Source organism: Euprymna scolopes, chromosome 9, assembly GCF_053919585.1.
Source record: "Euprymna scolopes isolate OS-2025 chromosome 9, ASM5391958v1, whole genome shotgun sequence".
In the NCBI taxonomy this organism is placed as follows: domain Eukaryota; kingdom Metazoa; phylum Mollusca; class Cephalopoda; order Sepiida; family Sepiolidae; genus Euprymna; species Euprymna scolopes.
Window position 1 is genome coordinate 93721350 of NC_136490.1, and position 22400 is coordinate 93743749.

General features: G+C 30.9%; 1 protein-coding gene across 1 annotated transcript in view; it reads right to left on the reverse strand.

Annotated features, from left to right (window-relative positions):
* LOC145284778 (putative acyl-CoA dehydrogenase 6) overlaps window positions 1-22400 on the reverse strand; it is a 168236-nt gene that overhangs the window by 123329 nt on the left and 22507 nt on the right. The window contains exons 3-6 of the mRNA XM_080133745.1: window positions 21411-21540; window positions 19022-19128; window positions 12113-12280; window positions 8956-9129 (exon numbers count right to left, since the gene is read on the reverse strand). Coding sequence (XP_079989871.1) covers window positions 8956-9129; window positions 12113-12280; window positions 19022-19128; window positions 21411-21540 — 579 coding nt within the window. The remainder of the gene's footprint in view (window positions 1-8955; window positions 9130-12112; window positions 12281-19021; window positions 19129-21410; window positions 21541-22400) is intronic.

Here is a 22400-nt window from a genome sequence, read left to right on the forward strand (position 1 = left end):
AAAATGAAAACAAAACAATTTCTCAAAACAATCTACAAACAAGTAATAGTTGATAATCATGTGAAATTAGAAGAAACGTCAGTGACAGGAATAAAAAAGGAAAATATATAGACATTAGAAAAATGTCAAATTTATAGGCTTGTAACCTACAAAAATAATTAGTTAATTATATTTTCTCTATCATTCTTCCTCAAGTCAATCAATCATGTCTCTGATAGTATAGATGCAGCACTCTCCTTAAATAGTAACACCCAAATACATGTGCTTGATGACTTTAATGTCCAGCATAAAAATTGGGTTGGCTTCTCAGGATTCACAGATGCAGTTAGACACAGTACTCTTGATAAATCCAAGGCCTTTTACAAAGTTTGGCACGAAGGGCTGCTAATGAAAATTAAATTGTATGATATAACTGGACGTATACTAAATATAATTAGATCCTTCTTACATAATAGGGTCATCCAGGTTGTCATTGATGGATGTACATCCAAATAGCATAATATTAATGCAGGAGTGCCTCAGGGGTTGATCCTTGGACCACTATTATTCCTGATATTCATTAACAATCTCTCTGATAATATTGTGTCCAAGATGGGTATATTTGCTAATGATACAACACTCTATAACATGCATGAGGGAAGAACAGATGTACACAAATCCAAGACAATGGCAGAATCATTAGAAAATTACCTCCAGACCATAGTGGAATGGAGCCATAAATGGATGGTAATATTTAATGCTAGTAAGACTAAGTTGCTCTCCTTGAACAATTACAAGACATCTCTCCAACCACCGATATCCATGACAAATAACATCCTACCTCAGAATTCTTTTTTCAAACTCCTCGGCTAAACATTCACAAGCAATATGAACTGGAACAAATACATTGAGGACATTGCAAAGGCTGCTGTAAAGAAGGTGGGTTCCCTCTATCATGCTAAAAGACTACTCACATCTGACAGTATCCTGTATCTCTACAAAGCCACCATTGTCCATGCATGGAGTATTGTTGCCACATCTGGACTGGTGCATCTACCACTAGTCTTTCCCTTTTGGATAGGGTTCAAAAAAGAGTCTTCAATCTAATATGTCCCACTTTTGTCAACTAAGATCCAACATTGTATCATCGTCATAATGTTGCATTTTCTGTGCCTGTTTTGCAAGTATTTTAATGGAATGCACTCTGATGAACTTGTTGCACTTGTACCCTCTTGACATACATATCCCGACAAACCCGCTTAGCAATAAAATCCCACCCCTTCACTGTTGAGGTCCCTAAATGCCAGAAAGCTTTCTACTCTAATGGTTTCTTCTTTCAAACAGCTAGACTTTAGAATTCCCTTCCTGCTACCTGCTTTCCTGACTGTACTGATATGCAGAAGTTTAAATGTAATGTAAACCAACATTTTGCTAATCTTTCCTAGGCATGGTCCCAAATAGTAGCCTCTTCTATTTAAGTGGTGATATGCCTTGTTAAGTGTGAACATGATAAAAAAAAAAAAAATTTTTAAATGATCATTTTCCTTTTAATCAGACGAATTTTTGAAACTAGAAAATTTTTGTTTTGTTTTTACTCATCTTCAGTTTTATTTATTTATGTATATTCGTTTTGATTATGTTGAATTTCTTTAAAAAAAAAATGTAGAAATTAAGTAAAAAATGAAATTCAAAAAAGAATGATTCCTAAAATACCAATAACAAAAAAAAAAAAAAAGAAAATGGCATGTCAAGATGCTGGAAATCTATGCATGCACAGAGTTTTTGAAAGTGGAAGTTGGAAACCGGATGGACGGTTTCATTGACCCAGCAAGTTGATCTGAGTGTCATGTATATATATATATATATATATATATATATATATATATATATATATATATATATATATATATATATATATATATATATATTAATTACTAACAGTTCAGCCTGGCTTTTCTCGGGCCCTATGTACTGTTCATAACTTTATGTGCATATGTATAGATTAAACAGTTAGACTCATACCAAAGTAACCTGCATCTAAAATTTCAAGTATTTAGATCCAAAATTAGTGGAGGAGTTTGGTAGAGTCTGCAAAGGTCAACTCTTTCAACTTTGACCTTTATTGTTTTGGGCTCAAATCAAATTAAAAAGTTTAATCTATATCCAAGCAACCTACATCTAAAATTTCAAGTGTTTAGACCCAAAATTGGCAGAGGAGTTTGGTAGAGTTTTCACAGGTTAATTCGTTGAACTTTGACCCTTTAACAGACAAATTTCTGTCTGAAAACCAATTAAAAAGAGTTTCCCAAATCTTAATATCCCTTATGCCAAATATCAAGTCTGTAGACTGAAAATTTGAGAGAGTAGTTTGGTAGGGTAATGTACACACACAGACACACACATAGATAGACAATTTCACTTTTATAGATATATAGATACATATAAACATACAAATGATATTTTTAAAACAAGAGAAAAGAATCATCTTTATCACAAAATTCGAACAAAACACATGCGACTTTCCAGTAAAAAGTTAGAACATCTTTCTAGTACAAAAATAAATCAAGATAGAAACTTTATTTAAACAATGTGTAATAGCTAAAATATTTATTTCTTTTGTTATAAAATTTGAAAAGAATTAGTTAAGAATTTTTTCATTATGCATCAATAGAAATGATAGTGAGCACCAATATTTGATTGTTTTACTTTGCCATCATGTAAATTCATAACAAAATGTTTGTTTACAAAGTGGCTTACAGCAAGAAGATATACATTTATTTTTATTTTGAATTACTTAGAAAACATCAGTTTTTGATTATGAAAAGAACAAGAATATTTTGTTAATGTTCTATTTTAACGTTGAAAAATGTTTTTAAAAATATATTCAATTTAAACAAAAAATTGAATAGAAGAAAGTTTAGTTCTTATGCACTTATGTTACCGTGCTATTTTTTTTAAATAGTATTTTCAAGTTAAATTCAAATTTTATGATTTTTTATTATTAAATTGTTAGGTGAAAATACAGAATAATCAAAAAGCACCCTCCTCTCACATTTTAAAAATGGATTTCTAATTAATAACATTATTTCAGCACGGTAACATAAGTGTATAATTACCAAAAGTTTATTTGTATGAAAATAGATGAAAAAGACGTTTAAATAGGATAGGAATGTTTAATACAACAAATAAGACGCCCAAAAAATGTTATTTTTATACATATTTATATTATATTCTGTTACTGTTAATTAATAAATTCTGAAAATTTCATTAAAATTGGTTGATTTTCTGAATTTTGAATAATTTTTCAAGTTGAAGGGTTGGGATTTCGCAACTCTAAAACAGAGCCCTCAAACTTCTGAAACGCCTAATTTAGAAACCCATTCTTAGCATGGAGATAAGGTGTTTTGTAACTATTCTGTACTTTCATCTCACTATTAAATAAAAAATTATAATTATATTGTACTAACCTTATTATTTAGAAACCTATTCTTAATATAGAAATGGGAGGATGTTTTGTAATTATTCTGTACTTTCACCTAACAATGTAATAAAAAAGGATATCATAAAACTTGAATTTTACTTGAAAATAGGATAACAAAAATAGTGGTGTAATTTTGTTTTATTTTGTTAAAAAATTGTTTTTGTTTAATTTTAATGCAAACGGCTTCACTCGTCACCATCTTTCTTTACTTAAGTAAAAACGCCTTTAACCACTTATTCAGTTAAGTAAAAGAATAACTTATCTTGCCTATGATAACATTTATTGGGTTTGTTTTACAGTTCACATAGGTTTGAAAAAGTGGTCACAAAACAAATATATGACAAATAAATGTTACCAAAGGCAAGATACGTTACTCTTCTACCTATCTCGATAAATTTTTGGTATTGTAAATGTTTACTCTGTTCGAAAAACAAGTAGTGTCGAGCGTTATATGAGAACAAAAAATGGCCACAGTTTCTTAAAATTTTTTAAGTCTCGACAATAACTTAAAAATAAAAATTATACAAAATAGTGGTAAAAGCCCACCTGATAATTGTCACGGCAACTTAAAGCTGTTAAAATAAAACTTAATTATGCTAATTTGTTTAATGTACTTGAAAATATTATAATTGTAATCTGTGCAAAATTTCCTTCCATTTGATATGCTACAAGCCATATTTTGTTAATTTCTTTCTTTGAATAGTGTCATGGTGACCTTCTTGATTTTTCCGATCACGATCTTAGATTTTTCATGGTGTAATGATGACAAATGATAATGTCTATCAGAATAATATTTTACACGATGATAAAGCCTTACCTCACATTTTTTTTAGCTGTTTTTATGATTTTTCCACTTAAAGCTGTTAAAATGGAACTTAATTATGCTAATTAGTATGCTAATTAGTTTAATGTACTTGAAAACATAAAAATTCTAATCTGTACAAAATTTCCTTTAATTTGATATGCAACAAGCCATATTTTGTTAATAATTTCTTTGAACTGTGTCATGGAGGCCATTTTGGATTTCCTAGTCACCATCTTGAATTTTTCATGATGTGATAATAACAAATGATAATGCCCATCAGAATAATACTTCATATCATGATAAAGCCTTACCATTTTTCTTAGCTGTTTTTATGATGTTTCTACTTAAAGCTGTTAAAATGAAACTGAAATATGCTAATTAGTATGCAAGTTATCAAGTGAGATGGTAATAAATACAGCCATTTGAATGTTCATGGTATTATGATATGTTCAAAATTTCATCATAATATCTTAAAAAGATTTGAATTTACAACTTTTTAAAGATGGGTTAGTCTGTAAATTGTGCAAATTTCCTACCATTTTTAAGTCACAAGCTTATATGTATTTGAATTGGATTGACTTAAGGCAAAATGTCCGGTGGACCATGCATATTTTGATACTTTGAATGGTCATAACTCCAGTTCTAATGAACCGATTTAAAAAAACTAAAGATAATATTTTTTTGTTTTTTACACGCTTTTCAATAATACTTGACTTGAGTTTATTTAAGAAAAACATGATGTGGTATTGCTATTTTAATATCAATGACAGAGTGAAAAAAACTCAACTTTATAGGTATATTAAACAGTAATGATGAGTAAAATTTTTTTAAAAAATAAAGATTTTTAACAAAGCTTTTATGAAAAAGAGCTTTGAACAGCTCTAATTCTGTCTGAAGTTCCGCAAATTTGAAATGGACAAAGTGAGTATGGGTAAATACTCTCGGCTAACCAGACAAGCAGCAAAATCTTATGTAGAGGTTCTATGATGCCATAAAGCTCTAATACTCTAATAGTTTCTTCCTTTAGACTGCAAGATTTAGGAATTCCCTTCCTGTTTGCTATTTCCCTGAGTGTATTAACATGCAGAAATTTAAATCTAATGCAAACAAACATCTGCTCAACTTCTTAGAATGTTTCTGAAGGCATGCTCCCTAATAGTAGACTCTTATGTCCCAATGGCAATGTGTCTTGTTTGGAGTGAAAAGAGTAGAAATTAAATTTTAAAAAAGGAAATAATTTTTTTTTCAATTTTTGATAGACACAAAAACATTCTCTCATCATCATTAGTAGTAGTAGTAGTTGTAGTAGTATGTTAAAAATATAGATTATCTTCTTTTTCTTATCGATTAGTTTTATTTGAATGATTTAAATAGTGAATAAGGATTGACATGAGAGTGAGCGGACGACGCCAACTAGTTATTAATAAAAATAAAATCGATTTTAATTTTATCATCGAAGGGGAAAAAAGTCGAATTTGAATTAAAATTAAATGTTTAAAAATACATCTTGAAGATGCATCAAGATAAGTTATCAGTGATTTTGCTAACTATTTTAAAGTTGGATATAAAAACTTTGTGTACAGTAGATATGAAAAAGTATTTCAGGATATCAATTTTATTTATTTATTTTTTTTGTGAATCATATGCATCATTAAAGGAATAACTGTGAAAGTTTATTATGTATTGAATGAGTTAAATAATATTTTGTCACTGGTGGATAGCATTAGTACTGAGATAGTTATCTCCCTTGCATCTATTTGCAGTTATTTCCCTTCGAATTATTTTGCGGGATAGTTTTTTTTTCTTTTTTATTTACATTTTATATTATAGTAATTTTTTTTAATCAAATATATTTTCTACATAATAATTAATTAACACAACCATTATCAACATATCACTTCCCATTTTTAATTTATGGACGAAGCCATTTGTGAAGAAAAAAACTGATAAACTATTCCAATCACAATTATTAGAAATAATATATTTTTTTTACTATTAAGTCACCATTTATCAAGGCTGAGCCAATCGAAGATGAAGGTTAATGAGACGAAATGATTGTCAACCGAAAGATAAGGAACATTATGGAAGTGACATTTTAAGGATAAGAGGTGACCTCAGACGAAAGTATTAACTTGGTGCAAAAATAATGTTGTTTATTATCAAGTATATACACGCCAAAAAACAACATTATTTTTGTACCAACCAAATAAAACCACATAAGGAGGCTAACTGGGAAGCCATCAAGGATCACATCAGAGACACTCCATGGAGCAGTATCTTTTCTCTTCCTGCGGAACAGTGTGCAAATGAGATCACTAAATGGTTCAAAGCAGCAATTGAAGCATACGTTCCCACACGGAAGTACTTTATCAAACCACACTCTCCACAATAGTTCACCTCTGATTGTGCAACTATTATTGCATTCCGCAGATTTATCCAACATAAGTCCAATACTAATAGACAAAAGTTTGAAGAAGCTAGAAATAATTGTAAAAGAGAAATAGCCACAGCCAAGAGAAGGTATTCTGAAGTCATCAGAAAATGTATAGAGTTGCAGAAATTAGGAAATTTATAACCACGTAGTAAATAGCAAACAATCAACAATTTCTCCATTATCCAACAACCTTGAGATTGTTTGCACAGCTACAGAAAAGGAAAATATGCTTGCCCAACGTTTTGTTTCCAACTCGACGTTAGAACCAGCAGGCCCTGCCCCAAATTTCCATCTGAGGACAGTGGCCACAATCAATGCACCTGAAAATCACCCCTTCCCTTGTTTACAATGCTATAATAAATCTAGACACCTCGAAAGTAAGTGGGCCCGATTTTCTCTCTGCTATACTATTAAAAACAATGCTTCACTGAGGTCGCTCTGATTCTCTACAATAAATGCTTTAACGAATCTTGCTTTCCTGACTGTTGGAAAATTGCTTCTGTTGTACTAGTTTACAAGAATTCTAACGAAAGAACTGACCACTCAATTATTGCCCCATTAGCCTCCTCTCCCTTTTTGCCAAAATCTTGGAGTCTTTAATCAATCAAGTACTGGTCTTGATTTCTAGGTCAAAGATTTATTTTTGTCTCTTAGCTGGTGAGATTTCAAGGAGGAAAAACATATCTGGGGTTGCTGTCCCTAATATGAGGTGGGAGGCAGAGCAAGCATGCATAATCTAACTAGATTTAGCAATACAAGTTATCCATATATCTATGTTAGTTTTTTCTTTCTCTCATCACTATACAAGTAGCCTGCACTCTGATGTTTTCTGTGACTATCTCTTCTTAAATTATTTTTATAACTCAAGAACCGCATCTGAGAAGTTTCATAGGTGTTCATGACAACGACATGGGTGTATAAGGGGTTATACACACAAGTCAGCAAATGAAAACATAATATAATGTTATTCCCATGATAAAATAACGTCTTATTGGAAATTTTTTCTTTTTACACATTAAAAATTGTTTTGCTTTTTTTACTGAATTAATTTGATGCATGAAAATGAATTTTATATTTGTTTTTTGCATTAAATAAAGAAATATATGTAAAAAAAAAACAAAATTGGGTCATCAATAAAATTGATAGGACTTCTTTTTTTTTCTTTTAATTCCATTAACAAAGCTTAAAAATGATTCAAACAAGATAAAATGTATATTATCTAAGAGGAATCTGATATTTTCCTTATTTTTAACACATAAATTTTGAAATAGTTATTAATGAGCAAAAATAGTATATTTTACAAACAGACATATGCTACACTGCTTCCCCCCCCCCAAAAAAAAAGAAGGTAATGCTTGGGAAGATTGTCTCATGACAACAAAATGGACATTACACTACCTACTAGTATTGAGATGATTAATTGGAATAAAAAAAAGCGGAAATTTGGGGGTATTGGAATCAAAAATGTTGTGCCTATTTTTTTATGAAAAAAAATTTTTTAAATTGTTTTGTTTATTTTTGTTTAAAGCTAAATTTTCTATTTCTAGTACTAATGATAAAATGAAAAATATTTATTGATTTTAAACTATCAGCTAAATTAAAATCTATTGATCACCTGTACAAGTGTATTTTTACGTTTGCAAATGCACATATCACAATGGTTCCGAAAATTAAAAATTAAAGAAAAATAACAACTTTATAACTAAATATTTAGATGTTTTAAAAGTATCAGACTCAAGAATTTAAAACAGAAACGGTAATTGTATTGGAATCATTAAATTATTGGAATCGTCCCATCACTAATACAGACCTCCTGAATTGCGCATTAAAAGTACATTAGTCTGAAATAGTACAGTAAAGAAAATTAATCATTAAAAATAGTAAGAGAACAGTTCCAACTTCAGAGCAATAGCAAATTGTAATTAGTGGGGCTGTGACACCAGCATATTTTTTTAATTGTTTTGACTATTAAGTATATATCCATTAATATCTTATATATTTTTATATAGACGGATGTGGTTCTCGGTTGATTAAGTGTGTCTGTGTCGGATATATACCCGAGAGTCAAAAGAATCAAAAGAATATTCTGTTGTCACAGCAATTAATAATAGTCAAAAAGGAAACAAGAAAAAAAATAGTTTAACATTTTTTTATTTACATTTGTAAAAAATATTAAAATTTCCTGTTCATTTTTTATCACATTTTTCGAGGCATGCATACATACATATAACGAACAAAAATAAATTTTAGACTTACTTCCTGCTGCACCCCATAGCCTTTCTTCTTGGAATTGTAGCATCTGATATGTAAAACCTTGACCTTCTTCACCAATTATGTAACTCCGTGGAATGCGAACATCTTCAAAAAATATCTGAGCCGTATCTGAACTTTTCATTCCTAACTTTTTCAGTTTTTTGGCCACATGAATTCCTGAAAGAAAACTTTTCTTTTTAATTTGAATTGAAACAAATTAGCATGATATATTTTTGTCATTGGTCATTCTCTGCTCATTTTAAGGAGTTGAATTATAGACAACTAGTTAAAATACCCATTTATGGATAAGTTCAAAATGATGAGAAATAGTTGAAATTTTCAATAAGTACATTGTGGACTGTGACACTATCTTGGATTTCATCTTCATGGATATTATTTGGATTATTCGGATTACTGCTTTCATCTTGAGTGTCATTTGCACATTTTGGCTTATGTAACCTTTGACCTTCTTCAGGTGTATCTTGTCAAACTCTGGAATCTTGGAATCTTTCTGTTTAACTTGGGATTATATACAGAATTTCAAATGGAACCATTTATTTAATCCACAGGAGGTATCATGCTCTTTGGTGCCATCAGCCATGATCAGGTAGAAGTCTTAAGTAATTCACAATTGTATTCCTCGTATCGCCCACAATGAGGATTGGACTTAAAATATATATATATATATATATATATATATATATATATATATATATATATATATATATATATATATATATATATGTGTGTGTGTATTTAGGCAGCATGATTCCATTCAGACTAGTATTGTTAAATAGCATGGAGTGTTCTTGCTTAATGAGCTTTTTTTGTAATTTTTCAATTTTTCGAATTGTCATTCTTATTATTTCTCAGATGAATCTGTGCAAGAAAATTCCATAGTCATCTTGATCCATCTGTTTTTTCACTAATATAATTTTTTTTTTTTTTTTAATATAATTTTAACTGAAGCATATAAAAACATCCATATTTTAAACAAACAATAATCAAAACTGCCTGAAGATGACTGTTGAAACTCAGTTGAAAGTACTTGCAAAAAATAACCAAAAGAAAAAAACGGATGGACCAAGACAACTATGGAACTTTCTTGCACAGATTCAACCAAGAAATAAGAACGAAAAATTGAAAAATTATAAAAAAAAAAACTCTTTAAGCAAGAACTCCTTGTGCTATTCAACAATACTTGTCTGAATATATACATATATATAATTTGTCATTATAAGTAGTGATCTATACTGATAAGTAGTAAGAGTTTACATCTAAAAATAAGAATATGTTTAAGGTTCACAAAATTCATACTAGAATTGTCTGCAAGGACCAAAGGCATAACAGATAAAGCACTATGTATTTTAAGAGGTTGAATTATAGACAACTTCATCCGTATCATGGATGAGTTCAAAATAATGAGAAATATTTGAAATTTTCAATAAATGCATTCTGGACTATGTCACTACCTTGGATTTCATCTTCATGGCCGGTATTTGCAAGAGATAAATTGCCTACTATGAACCCCCTTTTATTTGATTTACTTCCTTCCCAGGAGATTAGACACAAGGTTAAGTGTACATTTGATGAAAGTGTTTTTGTGGAACAAACTGGATTTGAACTTGTCACACCCAGGTTTTCAGTTTGTGTCATTAACCACTTAGCCACTGTCAAACTTAATTAAATATATTAAGTAAATTCAACAATCACTGGCTATCATTTTTTATATAGCAGTAGTGAGCACAATCATAAGCATTATATTACAAAAGTTAAGCCATGTTGAGCCTGGTCAGTACCAAAGGGGTGACCACTTGGGAATACCAGGCACTATATGTAGGAGAATAGCAACATTTCACTGCAGAAAGATGTTTTTCGTACATACTTTAGTATAACTTGTTAAACCACATAAGAAATGACACAATAGAGCATTCGATCCATGGACAGAGTTCTGTTTTCAAGCATGTGACAAAGTTCTCCAGATTAGATGGTTAGCAAAGGAAATAATTTTTTAAAATTACCTACCCCAACCTTTTGTTTTATTAAAATAAAAATGAAACTGAAAATTTGAAATGACATGTTACTTCTTATAGTTGTAGGACCTTTTATTGTTCTTTCTTTTTTTCAGATGGTCATGAGGAAGGGAGTCCTACATGGTCACCTGTAAGCTTGCTTCATATCTCACCAATTGTTTTTAATTATGTTATGCTTTGTTTTTAGTGCTTGTAGTAAGGATTGAATCTTCAACCTTTACCAACGTGCACTTACTATAACTAAGGATAACATAATAATTAACACTTCTACCTGGATGTGTCTGATAGAAGAAGAACAATCCACTCCCATGGGTTAAATAAAGAGTTCAGTAGAAATTACAAGAGGAGAACAGTGGTCTAAATAATAGAAAAGATACAAATCAAAAATCAATAAGAATTGCAATAAATTCAGATTTTACTATCATATTAAAATAATGAAGCAAATATGAATGATCTTCAAGAGAATATTATTCAGAAAATTAACATCCATCCTGATGACACCACTATGTCTTCTCGAGTTGCTTCTCACCTATCTCCTTTCAAACAGTTGAAATATGCAGCTTTTCTAGAAGTTGACCTGGGTTCAGTTGTTGATTGGAGTATGAAATAGCTTATTTCATTTAATCCTGTTACGATTCAACTCGTGTCTTTCAATCATAGGCATAACTCTTTTCTTCCTGAGATTCTCATGGATAGCTCTGCTCTTCAGGAAAAACCAACTCTGAAATTTCTTGGTGTTTCTTTCTCATCAAATCTTTCTTAGAATTCACATATTAGATCCATTGCTCTTTCTGCTTCTTGTAAAACCGGTTCTTTCTATTGCACTAAACACTTTTTTTTACACCTGGGGCTATTCTCTATGTCTACAAATCTATCAGACCATGTATGAAGTAATGTTGTCATATTTGGGATAGTGAATCTGCCCCATTTGAGTTCTTGAAAAGGTGCAGAAACACATCTGTAATTTGATTGACCTAACCCTTCTTTCTTCTCTGTAACAGACATGATGTTGCTAATGTCAATCTTTTCTGTAAATACTACCATGGCATATGTTCTTCGGAATTGTTTAATCTGTCCAAATACAGGTGGTTTCTATTGACTGATACTTATCGGTTTATGATGCTTACCTGGAAGATTCATTGGCAAACAAATAAGACTCTTGTTTCTGTGTGGCGGCCCGTCTGACGTACAAGCAAGTAAACACATCCAATCAGCTTGGGTTCCGTTTGTCGTCCACATCTTTCCTCCATTTACGATTAAGTCGTCTCCATCACGAACAGCTTTTGTCTGGATACCTTTATGAACAAACAAAACAAAAGAGATTGAATAAATATATCAAAACATTTAATATTAGCAACTCAAGTTAGGTAAATATTTAATAACTAACAGGACCCGTGGAAATTCCACATAATGAGAAATATATTTAATCAACAAATATGTTTTGCAAAAAAACTGGTATTTTTCTGGATAGTGCAAAAAAATTAGTTTTATTAACATTTCTTTGTCTCAAATATGATAAATTAATAAGTACTAATAAATACTCAGAAAGTAATATTATGTTACATAGATCAATACAAATAAAATAGGATTATAAAAGACATTCTTTAATTTACTCCTTCAAAAAAGATTGCTATGAAATGTTCCTTATACTTGTTTCAAGTCTTATTAAGTGGTCGATGGGGTTCTTTTCCTGACACCCAATTGATGTTCTGTAATCAGATTTTTGTTTTCTAAGAGCCAAGTTAATCTTTCTTTCAAATATCTTCCATAGACAGCTAGTCAGAGTAATGGGTCGGTAGTTTGTTGTATCTGTATGATCTCTTTTTGGTTTGGGTATTGGGATCATTATAGCCTACTTCTAGTTTTTTTTTGGATACTGTTATTATCCATATTTCATTACATATTTGTAGTAGGTAGTCCAGACATGGTTTTGGTAGTTTTTTAAGAAATTGATAATGGATTTCATCAGAGCCAACTGCTGTATTATGAGATTTGTGTATTGCTTCTTTTAGTTCTGTGCTATTGAATGGTTGGTTGTACTTTTCTTCATTTTTTGATTGGAAGTTAATTTTTTTCTTTTCTTCGTTTTGATTATAACTTGAAATTTTTTTTGTTTTTTTTATGATGAATTTATTGGAAATTCTTCTGCTTGTTTGTTTGCAATGTTTTCCTTGTCCATGATCTTCCCATGTTGTTGTATATTAGGCGTTTGATCAGGTTTTTATTATTCTTCCCTGATATTTTCCTGATAATTTCCCATATTTTTTTAGTTTTAGTATTTTCATTTATTTTTGATACATAGTTTTTCTATGAATTCCATTTTGATTCTTTGATAGTTTTCCATGCTTTCGCTCTGCTGTTTTTGTATATGTTTTTGTATATGTCCCAATTTTCTTTGGTTGGGTTATTTTATTTATTTATTTTTTGAGTTAATATGTCTTATTCTTATGGCTTTTTTTCACCTTTTATTGAATCAGGCTTTGTTGTATTTTGAGGATGTAGAGCTTTTTGGTATGTTCTCTTCTGCAATGGAAAGTAAGGCTGAAATAGATAATATGTTCCAATTTAGTGTTTGCTTTGGGTATTCATTTATGTTGCCATGCATTTTGGAATTTTTCCAAATTTGTTTTTTTTATATGCCAGTGGGGCATTTTGTCGTCTAATTTGGAGTTCTCATTTTCCAGTATAAATTGGGAAGTGGTCACTTCCACATGTATCATCATGTGGTCTCCAGCTGTAGTCCATGTATATGGTTGGGTTACATAATGTTAGGTCTATTGCTGATAGTGTTCCTGTTGTTGGATGGATGTAAGTGTTCTCCTTGTTATTGAGTAAATATAACTGGATTTGATTGATTATTTTTTCAATGATTTGGCCTCTTTTGTTGTTTTTTTTTTTTACTGCCCCATAGTTCATTATTGCTATTAAAGTCACCCACCAATAAAAAAAGGTTTTAGCAGTTGTTGGATTAGATCATTCAGATTAGATCATTTCATCTACTGTTTCATTCAATGGTATATAAAGTGAGCAGAGGGTTATTGCTTTGTGTAGTGTTGTGGTTATTGCAATCACTTGTATGTTTGTTTTTAAGTTTACTGCGATGTGTGGAATATTTTTTATTTAGGAGTAATGATGATCCACCAATGGCCATGTTTGATGATATGTTTATGTAGTTGTATATTGAGTAATGTTTTATATTAATTCTGTCATTTTCTTTTACGTGTTTCTTGTAGGCAAATTATTGCAGGACGAAGGGTTTTAATAAGGAGTATTATTTATTCAATATTAATTTTAAAGCCCTTATATTCCATTGTAGTATTTTATTAGTCATGGTTTATGTTTTATTTTCTTGTTGTTTTTTTTCTTGATATTGTGTGTTTACTTTTAACATCTGCTTTCGTTTGCGTTAGTGACTTGGATCTGTTACATCTTTGGAGTTGGGGTGCATAGTTTCTTTAATGGTTGATTCTCCAATTTTGTTGAGAGAATTTTCGATTTCCTTTGTTTTGTCTCCATTTGTGCTGGGTTGTTCATTTCTGATTTTTATTTGGCTATTAAGATTTATTTTTTGTTCAGATAAAAAGGATTCTAATTCTTCAAGTATGTTTTTTTAGTTCTTTTGCTATGTTTGGGGTTTTTGGAGGGTGGTTTAGACCATTGTACTTGTGCGTTTTGTTTGGTTATTGGGTTATTGTTGCATATGTGTTTTTTGGTGCAATTTGTCACTTCTTTACGGACTTCTCAGAAGATTGTTTTTTTTTTTTTTGGTATTTGATTGTTAGGATTTCTTTCTCTCGCTTGTATATTTCATGATTTTTGGAGCGAAAGGGGTGATTTTCTAGGCAGTTTTTACATTTGGTTTCATTAGGATAATGTTCTTTTTTTGTGATTTAGGTCTTTTTGCCTGCAATTTCCACATATTTGATTTCTTTGATTTCTTTATTATGCCCAAACTTTTGGCATTTATAGCATTGTAGTGGGTTTGGAATATACTGTTCTACTTTGGTTATTTCATAAATTATATTGATTGTCTCTGGTATTTGAGGAGAATTAAATGTTAACATGTAGGCGTTTGTGTATATTACCTCTCCAAGTTCTTTATATCTTCAGATATTCTTTCCTAGTGCCTGTCTTAGTTGTCCTGCTCCACAGCACATCAACCCTTTTGGAATAGTTTATGTAGAATTCATTTATTGAATAAAAGTTGTTATTTCAAGTTTTTCACATCCTTAAGCAACTATACATGATGTTTGGTTTACATATTTTGTTTCACAGTTCATCAACCCTTTTCAGCAACTTTGTAGAAAGCTACTGTTTCAAGTTTCCTATATCTTTTATCACTAGTTCATAGTGCTTGGTTTGGTTGTCTTGCAGTGGATTCTGTTACTTTCGTTCCTGCAGTACATGATTGAGCTTTGCAAACTGGTAAGGATTATAATATTTATGTTTGATGTGTTTCAAGTCAGGAAGCCAGTAGGGAAGTGGGAGAGGAAGAAAAGGAGAGGGTGGGAGTGAGAGGGGAGTGTTGTTTTTGTTTTTTTGCTTTGCAGAACACGATTTTGCAAAGGTGTAGAGGACAAAACAAAAATGTTTTAATGTACAGTTAATGTTTATGTCAGGAAGCCAATCTTCATACAGCCTGATCTGGTAGCACCAGGATAAGCTGCTGACATATTTGTTTTGAAAGCAAACATGTTTAAAACAGTTCTTCATCCCCAATTGAGTTTGGTTGTTTTGTTTTACGGCACATCAACCCTTTTGGGGTCAATTAATGCCAAATCTGGTAGTTTTGGAAAAAGTTTTTATGCTTCAAGTTCTCTATATCTTCAAATACGTTTTTACAGTGCTTGGTTTGGTTTGGTTGTTATTTACTTTGCAGAACATGATTGAGTTTTACAAAGAGAAAAGGGGAAAAAATAATATTAGCAATGTTTTGTTCATTTAGGTCAGGAAGCCAGTATTTTCAAACAGCTTGATCTGGTAGCACCAACCATTATGGGAGATGGGCTGGAGAAAACCAATGGGTAAAAATTAAAAAAAAAATATTGTTAAACTTCAAGTGATTATGTTTTGTCATTATTAATAACTTTTACAATTACCGCTATTATAAAGAAGACACCAATGCCTACAACTGCTACAGGTTAGCTATGCAACAAGACTCTTACATAAAGAGCTACCATCAAGATTATCTATTGAAATCAAAGATTTGGTCCACCATATTGCTACAAATAGATTTAAGCATGGGGTACTGAGAAAGCTAAAGGGAAGTAAATAAAATTTGTGGAGTTATTGTCGTTTAATGTTTTAGGGTGATTCTAATAAATATCAGTTAGATTATGAAAATCACACAAGAAAACAAAACACCATTTTTAATGACGTTTGTTAAACTCTAGTGAAACAATTTTATAGTCGACTGGCTAGAACCATGAATAAGCATATTTTTTTTTTGTTTGTGTAACATTTAAGATATCAATAGCAAAAGTTGAAATTAATAAAAAGTTTATAAAAGTCTCAAAATATTATGAAGACAATTAAAATCCTGTCATAGTATATCATTAAATAAATATAGTGATGATGGTTCTTATAACAGCAAAACAAGTGATATTATTACCATTTGACAAGTTTATCTCTAAGTATATGTTTATTTTGGTTATTTCAGTTCCTGTCTAGATATTTTGGATACAGAAAACAATGATTTAATTTCTGAAAAAAATTTTTTTTTACTCTTATTCATCCCAAACAAGGCATATTGTCAACATATCTACAAGGACACTATGCAGGGAGTTGAACTATGAAATGTCTGTTCATTTAAATTGCTGCATGTCAGTACAGTCAGGGAAGCAGAGAGCAGGAGGAAATTCCAAAGTTTAGTAGTTTGAGGGAAGAAACTATTAGAGTAGAAAGCTTTCCTGCATCTAGGGATCTCTACAATGAAGGGGAGAGATTTTGTTGCTTGTCAGGTTAGTCAGAGATATTTACATCGAGAAGGAACAAGTGCTACAAGTTTATCAGAGCACATTCCATCAAAATACTTGTAAAACAGGCACAAGAATGCAACACTATGGTGATGGGACCAGGGTTGGCGCTTTAGAAAAAAAATTCTTGTCAACATATGGCGTTTTAATTTTATTTGCTAATAATTTCTATATGAAAAATTAAATTGTTGACGTAATTTATCTTTTATGTGAATATTTTGGTAATATACATAGATAGTTAGCGAGTGCAAACACTAGCGAAGCATAATATTTTCGACATTTTTTAGTATTAATATATTGGTTCTGCATTATAATATATAGGTTTATACAATGTGTTTTTTATTATAATTATAATTATAACCTACAAATCTTTAGCTCGAATTTACCTGTTACAAGTAAGGATACAAAAGAAAATAAGATAAATTATATAAGTATATATAAGATTATATATATATATATATATATATATATATATATATATATATATATATCTCAGCATATAAAGAGAAATTATATTGGCAAAATTCAAATATAAAATTGAGCATCTAAAACAATTGCAAGGGAGACAAATCAAACAATATTTATTTTATCATATATAGGTAGTGGGAGATAACTACGATTACTTCCCTTAGCCTTCAATTCTATCGCTTTTAGTAAATATATATATTGTTTGTGTAAAAAAATATATATCCATATATTCTCTCTCCAGCTAGTCAAGGAAAAGGAAATCGAAACATCAGTTCTCCATTATTTATCCCTCCATTATTTCAATTTGTCCTGTTCTTGCCACAAGACTAAAACAATGCTAGTGAAGGAGGAATGTAGTTGAGGATTGCACAATGAGCAGTCGTTGCTTCAGTATAGATTCTGTGCACAGGTATCCTCATAGTGAGTATCCATTTTTTCTTGAGATTGAACTTTACAAAACAATGAAGTCAGTTGATATAATTTTTATAACTGCATCAGCATATTTGGCTTAAAAAAAAAAAACTTTAAAAAATAAACGTATGAATAGGTGTCACTTGATGAATTTTATTTAGGGTTCTACTTTTTAAGTGACCACATTTCAGAGGACTGGTTTTAGAGAAATAGTTTTTAGTAAAAGAGTTTTAAGGAATATGTGAGAGAGAGAGAGTGAAAGAAATGTTATATGATAAGCACACAGAAACTAATGAGTAAAAAGTCATGTTCTCAAAAAAGATATTTTATATATATTTAAAAATGATAGTTTACATGGATAGGAAAACTGATTTTTATACCGTTTTTTTCTTTTTTTTTTTTTCTTTTAACTTTCCAGTTTTAGACGTTTTCATTATTTTTTTAAACTCCAGGGATTGAGATATTTTATATGCTTATAAGTGTGAACATTCGTGAAGCATAATTTTTTTTCCATAATTTTGATGGAGAATGTACCCTAGTGTGTGTGTGTATGTGTGTGTGTATATATATATTTAACAAAAAATTGGTATGCACCTGTTTTTATGCAGCCTGTGGAGTTTGTTGACAGGCAAAAAGAAAAGAAAAGAAAAAAAATGCCTGCTACTTCTCTTTATATGTTTGCTGTCTTGTCACTTGATATACAAATGAAATGCTTCTGGTTTTGAATAAAAAGGATGTCTTTTCAGAGACTCTGGCTGTAAGGATTTGGATGTTGGAGCAGCAAGTTTTGATAGCAGAGTTACAAGTTTTGGAGTAGCATGTTTTCACAGTAGAGTATTAGATTTGGAATAGCAAGGTTTGATGGTAGTGCATCAAATTTAATTCTGGGAATTGTCACTTGAAAGAGTTAACTCTTGGCTATTTAACCACTATATATATATATATATTTATATTCCACAATTAATATTTATCATAACGGCTATATTATTTTTTTTACTACAATGACTTTTTTGTGTATGTTTATAATCCAAATTCAGAACATTATTTAAAAGGAAAAACAATGTTATATGTACTTACTTTTATAATTAAATATAATAACCAGTGTTATTTAACACCATGTTCTTTTTAAATAATATTTTAAATCGCCATTATAGAATAGATAAAGAAATAACAGTTACTTACTTGCAACATCTGAACCAGCTCCAACTTCACTTACACCAAGACATGCCACAAAATCTCCAGCAATGGTTGGGGCTAGAAATTCTTCTTTTAATTTGCTACTACCAAACCTAAAATAAAGCAAATGTTTTTTCCCCTTTTTTAAAAAATTGTTTTAAAATATTTATTTACTTATTTATAAATTCATACACAAATAAAATCAATCAACAAAATATAACTTTGAGCAAATAATAAAAATCTAGTCATTTAAATACTTTGTTTAATTGTTTAAATACTTTACTTAATAATTATATAATGCTTTATCCAATCTGCTCTGGATTCAACGCAATCAGATCCTTTCTAGACAAGAGAAAAAAAAAACAGGTTGTCCTCATCTTTAAGCAGCATGATATTAATGCAGATGTGCTCTAGGGTTGGACCTTAGACCTTTATTATTCCTGATATTCATAAATGACCTCTCTGATAAAATTGTGTCTGAAATAGGTATATTTGCTGATGACACTAGGCTCTATAATATATATGAGGGAAAAACGAGTGTATGCATATCCAAGGAAATGGCAGAAACCATAGAAAATGGCTTTTAGTTGGTAGTGGAACAGGGCCATAAGTGGATGGTAACATGTAATGCTACTAAGACTGATCTTCTTTCCTTAATTACAAAACCACCTTCTTAACTACCGATTGCTATACACCTACCCCTATTTGAGAGGCCACTGTTCAATCTCCTTGGCCTAATATTCACAGGCAATGTGAATTGAAACAATTACATTGAGGACATTGCCAGGTTTGCTAGAAAATTACTCACACCAAAGAGCATTCTATATCATTACAAAGTTACAATTCGCCCATACATGGAGTATTATTGCTCTGTCTGGACTGTTGCATTTTTCACTCGTTTTTCCCTCAAATCAAATAGGTCTTGCACTATCAGGCAAGCTCCAACTGCTGTCTCATCATCGTAAGATCACATCTCTGTGCTCGTTTTACAAGTATTTTAATGATGAGCTCATAGCACTTGTGCCCTCTCAATGTGCATATGCTTGACTAACCCGACAAGCCGCAAAATCCCACCCAATCATTGTTGAGGTCTCTAGATGCTGGAAAGTCTTCTACTCTAATAGTTTTATCCCTATGCTAAACTTTGGAATTTTTTCCATGTTTCCTGCTTTTCTGGCTGTACTAAACTGCAGAAGTTTAAATATAATGTGAACAGACATATTGCTGCTCAACTCTTCACAGTTACCTGTTAGACACGATCCCAAATAGTAGCCGCTGACGTTCCAAATATCAATATGCTTTGTTTGAATTGAATAAGAGTAAAAGAAAAAAAACTTATATCTCTAAAAATCTGTAGATATTTTTATCTCTATTCTCTGATCAAATTATTATATCACACCTGAAATATGGCCAAAGTAATTTTCTTGAAACACTTAATGGTTAATTTTTGTACATCTCATTTATATAAGCTTTTTAAAGACTGCATTAATAACTATCTTTATCCTTTTTTAATTTTATTGTATCATTATGTAGCCGTGTATAAGCAATATTTTACATATGTAAGAAAGTAGTCAAACAGATATTTCTAAAATCTTTGATTTCTGTTGAGAATTCGCCAGCGGTAGAAAGCTCATTTATGTTGATTAAGATGGAGATACACAGCTGATGTACTTCAGTCAATATTAAGACCATAAAGTCCAACCAATTTCAGGCCTCCAGTGCCCCAATGGCATTTCATGCCCTGTGATTCAACATAAGTAGAAGTCCTATTTCCTCACTACAACCAACAATTCTAGAACTTATAGAGGGAAAAAAGGTTGGATGTTTGTCAAATATACAATTTGAAGAATTTTAACTAGATATTTAGGTGCTAAGACTTAATGCAACCAGTCAGTTCATCAGATTGGGCCTCTCCACACACTAGTCTAACACAAGTAGAGGCCAAAGTTGAATTTAGGAAACTAGAACACAAACAGTGGGCAACAGGTGGCTTCACTGAAAGGGGTCTTACAAATGTGCAGAGTTGCAATTAATATATATATATATATATATATATATATATATATATATATATATATATATATATATATATAGCTGTTATGAGGGCTAAGATGGATGGAATATATTAATTAGTTTGAACGAATTCCAGTACATACATACATGGTTTGGGATATAGGGGCTTTGAGACTAAGAGTTTTCTAATGTCCTTTGATAATCAACCATGTTCCTAACATTGTTAAATGATCTAATTTATCAAACTCATTGTATTCAATCAATCAGTTTCTATAACATTTATCAAGTGATTACAGATGGGAAAACAATTATAACATGGAAACAAAATATGGCGTAATTAATTCCCCACAAAGATAAACAAATGGTAAGTTAAGTGATTTACCTGTTCAAAGCTGGAATAGCCATACCCATTTGTACCCCAATGGCCATAGGTATAGCTCCACAATTGATATTTCCCAATTCTTCAGCTACTGCCATTGAGTAAGAAAAATCCAATCCAAGACCTCCATATTCTGAACAACAATTAAAAAAAATAAACAGAAAGGAGTTTGTGCGTGTGCGTGTGTGTGTGTGTGTGTGTGTAAATAAATATTGATATGTACAACATTTTAAAAAGTGTGTTCTTTATAGAAATGAATATAGTTGAACAAAATGTTTAAGAAAGTGAATTAGATGTAATTTTTACTAGGAACTTAAATAGTGTGCATAAGTTTCAAAATCTTTAAAGTTCTGAAGACTTTAAAGGTAGAATGGCAGATAATTTATTCAAAAGTTACCCCCCTTGATTTATAATTTTTACCCAAGAAACAGATTCCAGAGTTATATCCCATGAAGTGAGGAGACCCCCCCCCACCACCACCACCACCTCCGTCTCCCACGCCCTAATTATTATGTTTCTAAATTTTGGAGATGATAATGGCGCTTATGTCAACGGATACTTCAATCTAAGGGATAACCAGCATAGACATAGCAAAAATAAGCACATTTTGCAAGATATAATTTGGGACGCTGAAAAAAAATCAGTAGAACAATGAAAGAATGTTAAATGAAAAAAAAAAAATGATTACACGATTACTGTAGCCGAGTTCCAGAAATTGCCGAAGCAGTTTACGAAAAGGAAACAAGTTAGCGATCAAACTATACCTGAGTGAGGTTAGTCCCAGAAATTGCCGAAGCAGTAAAAAGATACATGAATACTATACCTGCAAGTGCTGGGTGAAGTTAGTCTCGGAAATTTCAACAAAAAAACAAGTTAATCAACAAACTTAAAATATAACTAGGCACGGGCAAAATGAATGCCGCTGCTTAAAATGTATAAACATTTTGACCCCTCCTTTTACTTAAAAAATTCACCAAAAATCAGGAAATTAAC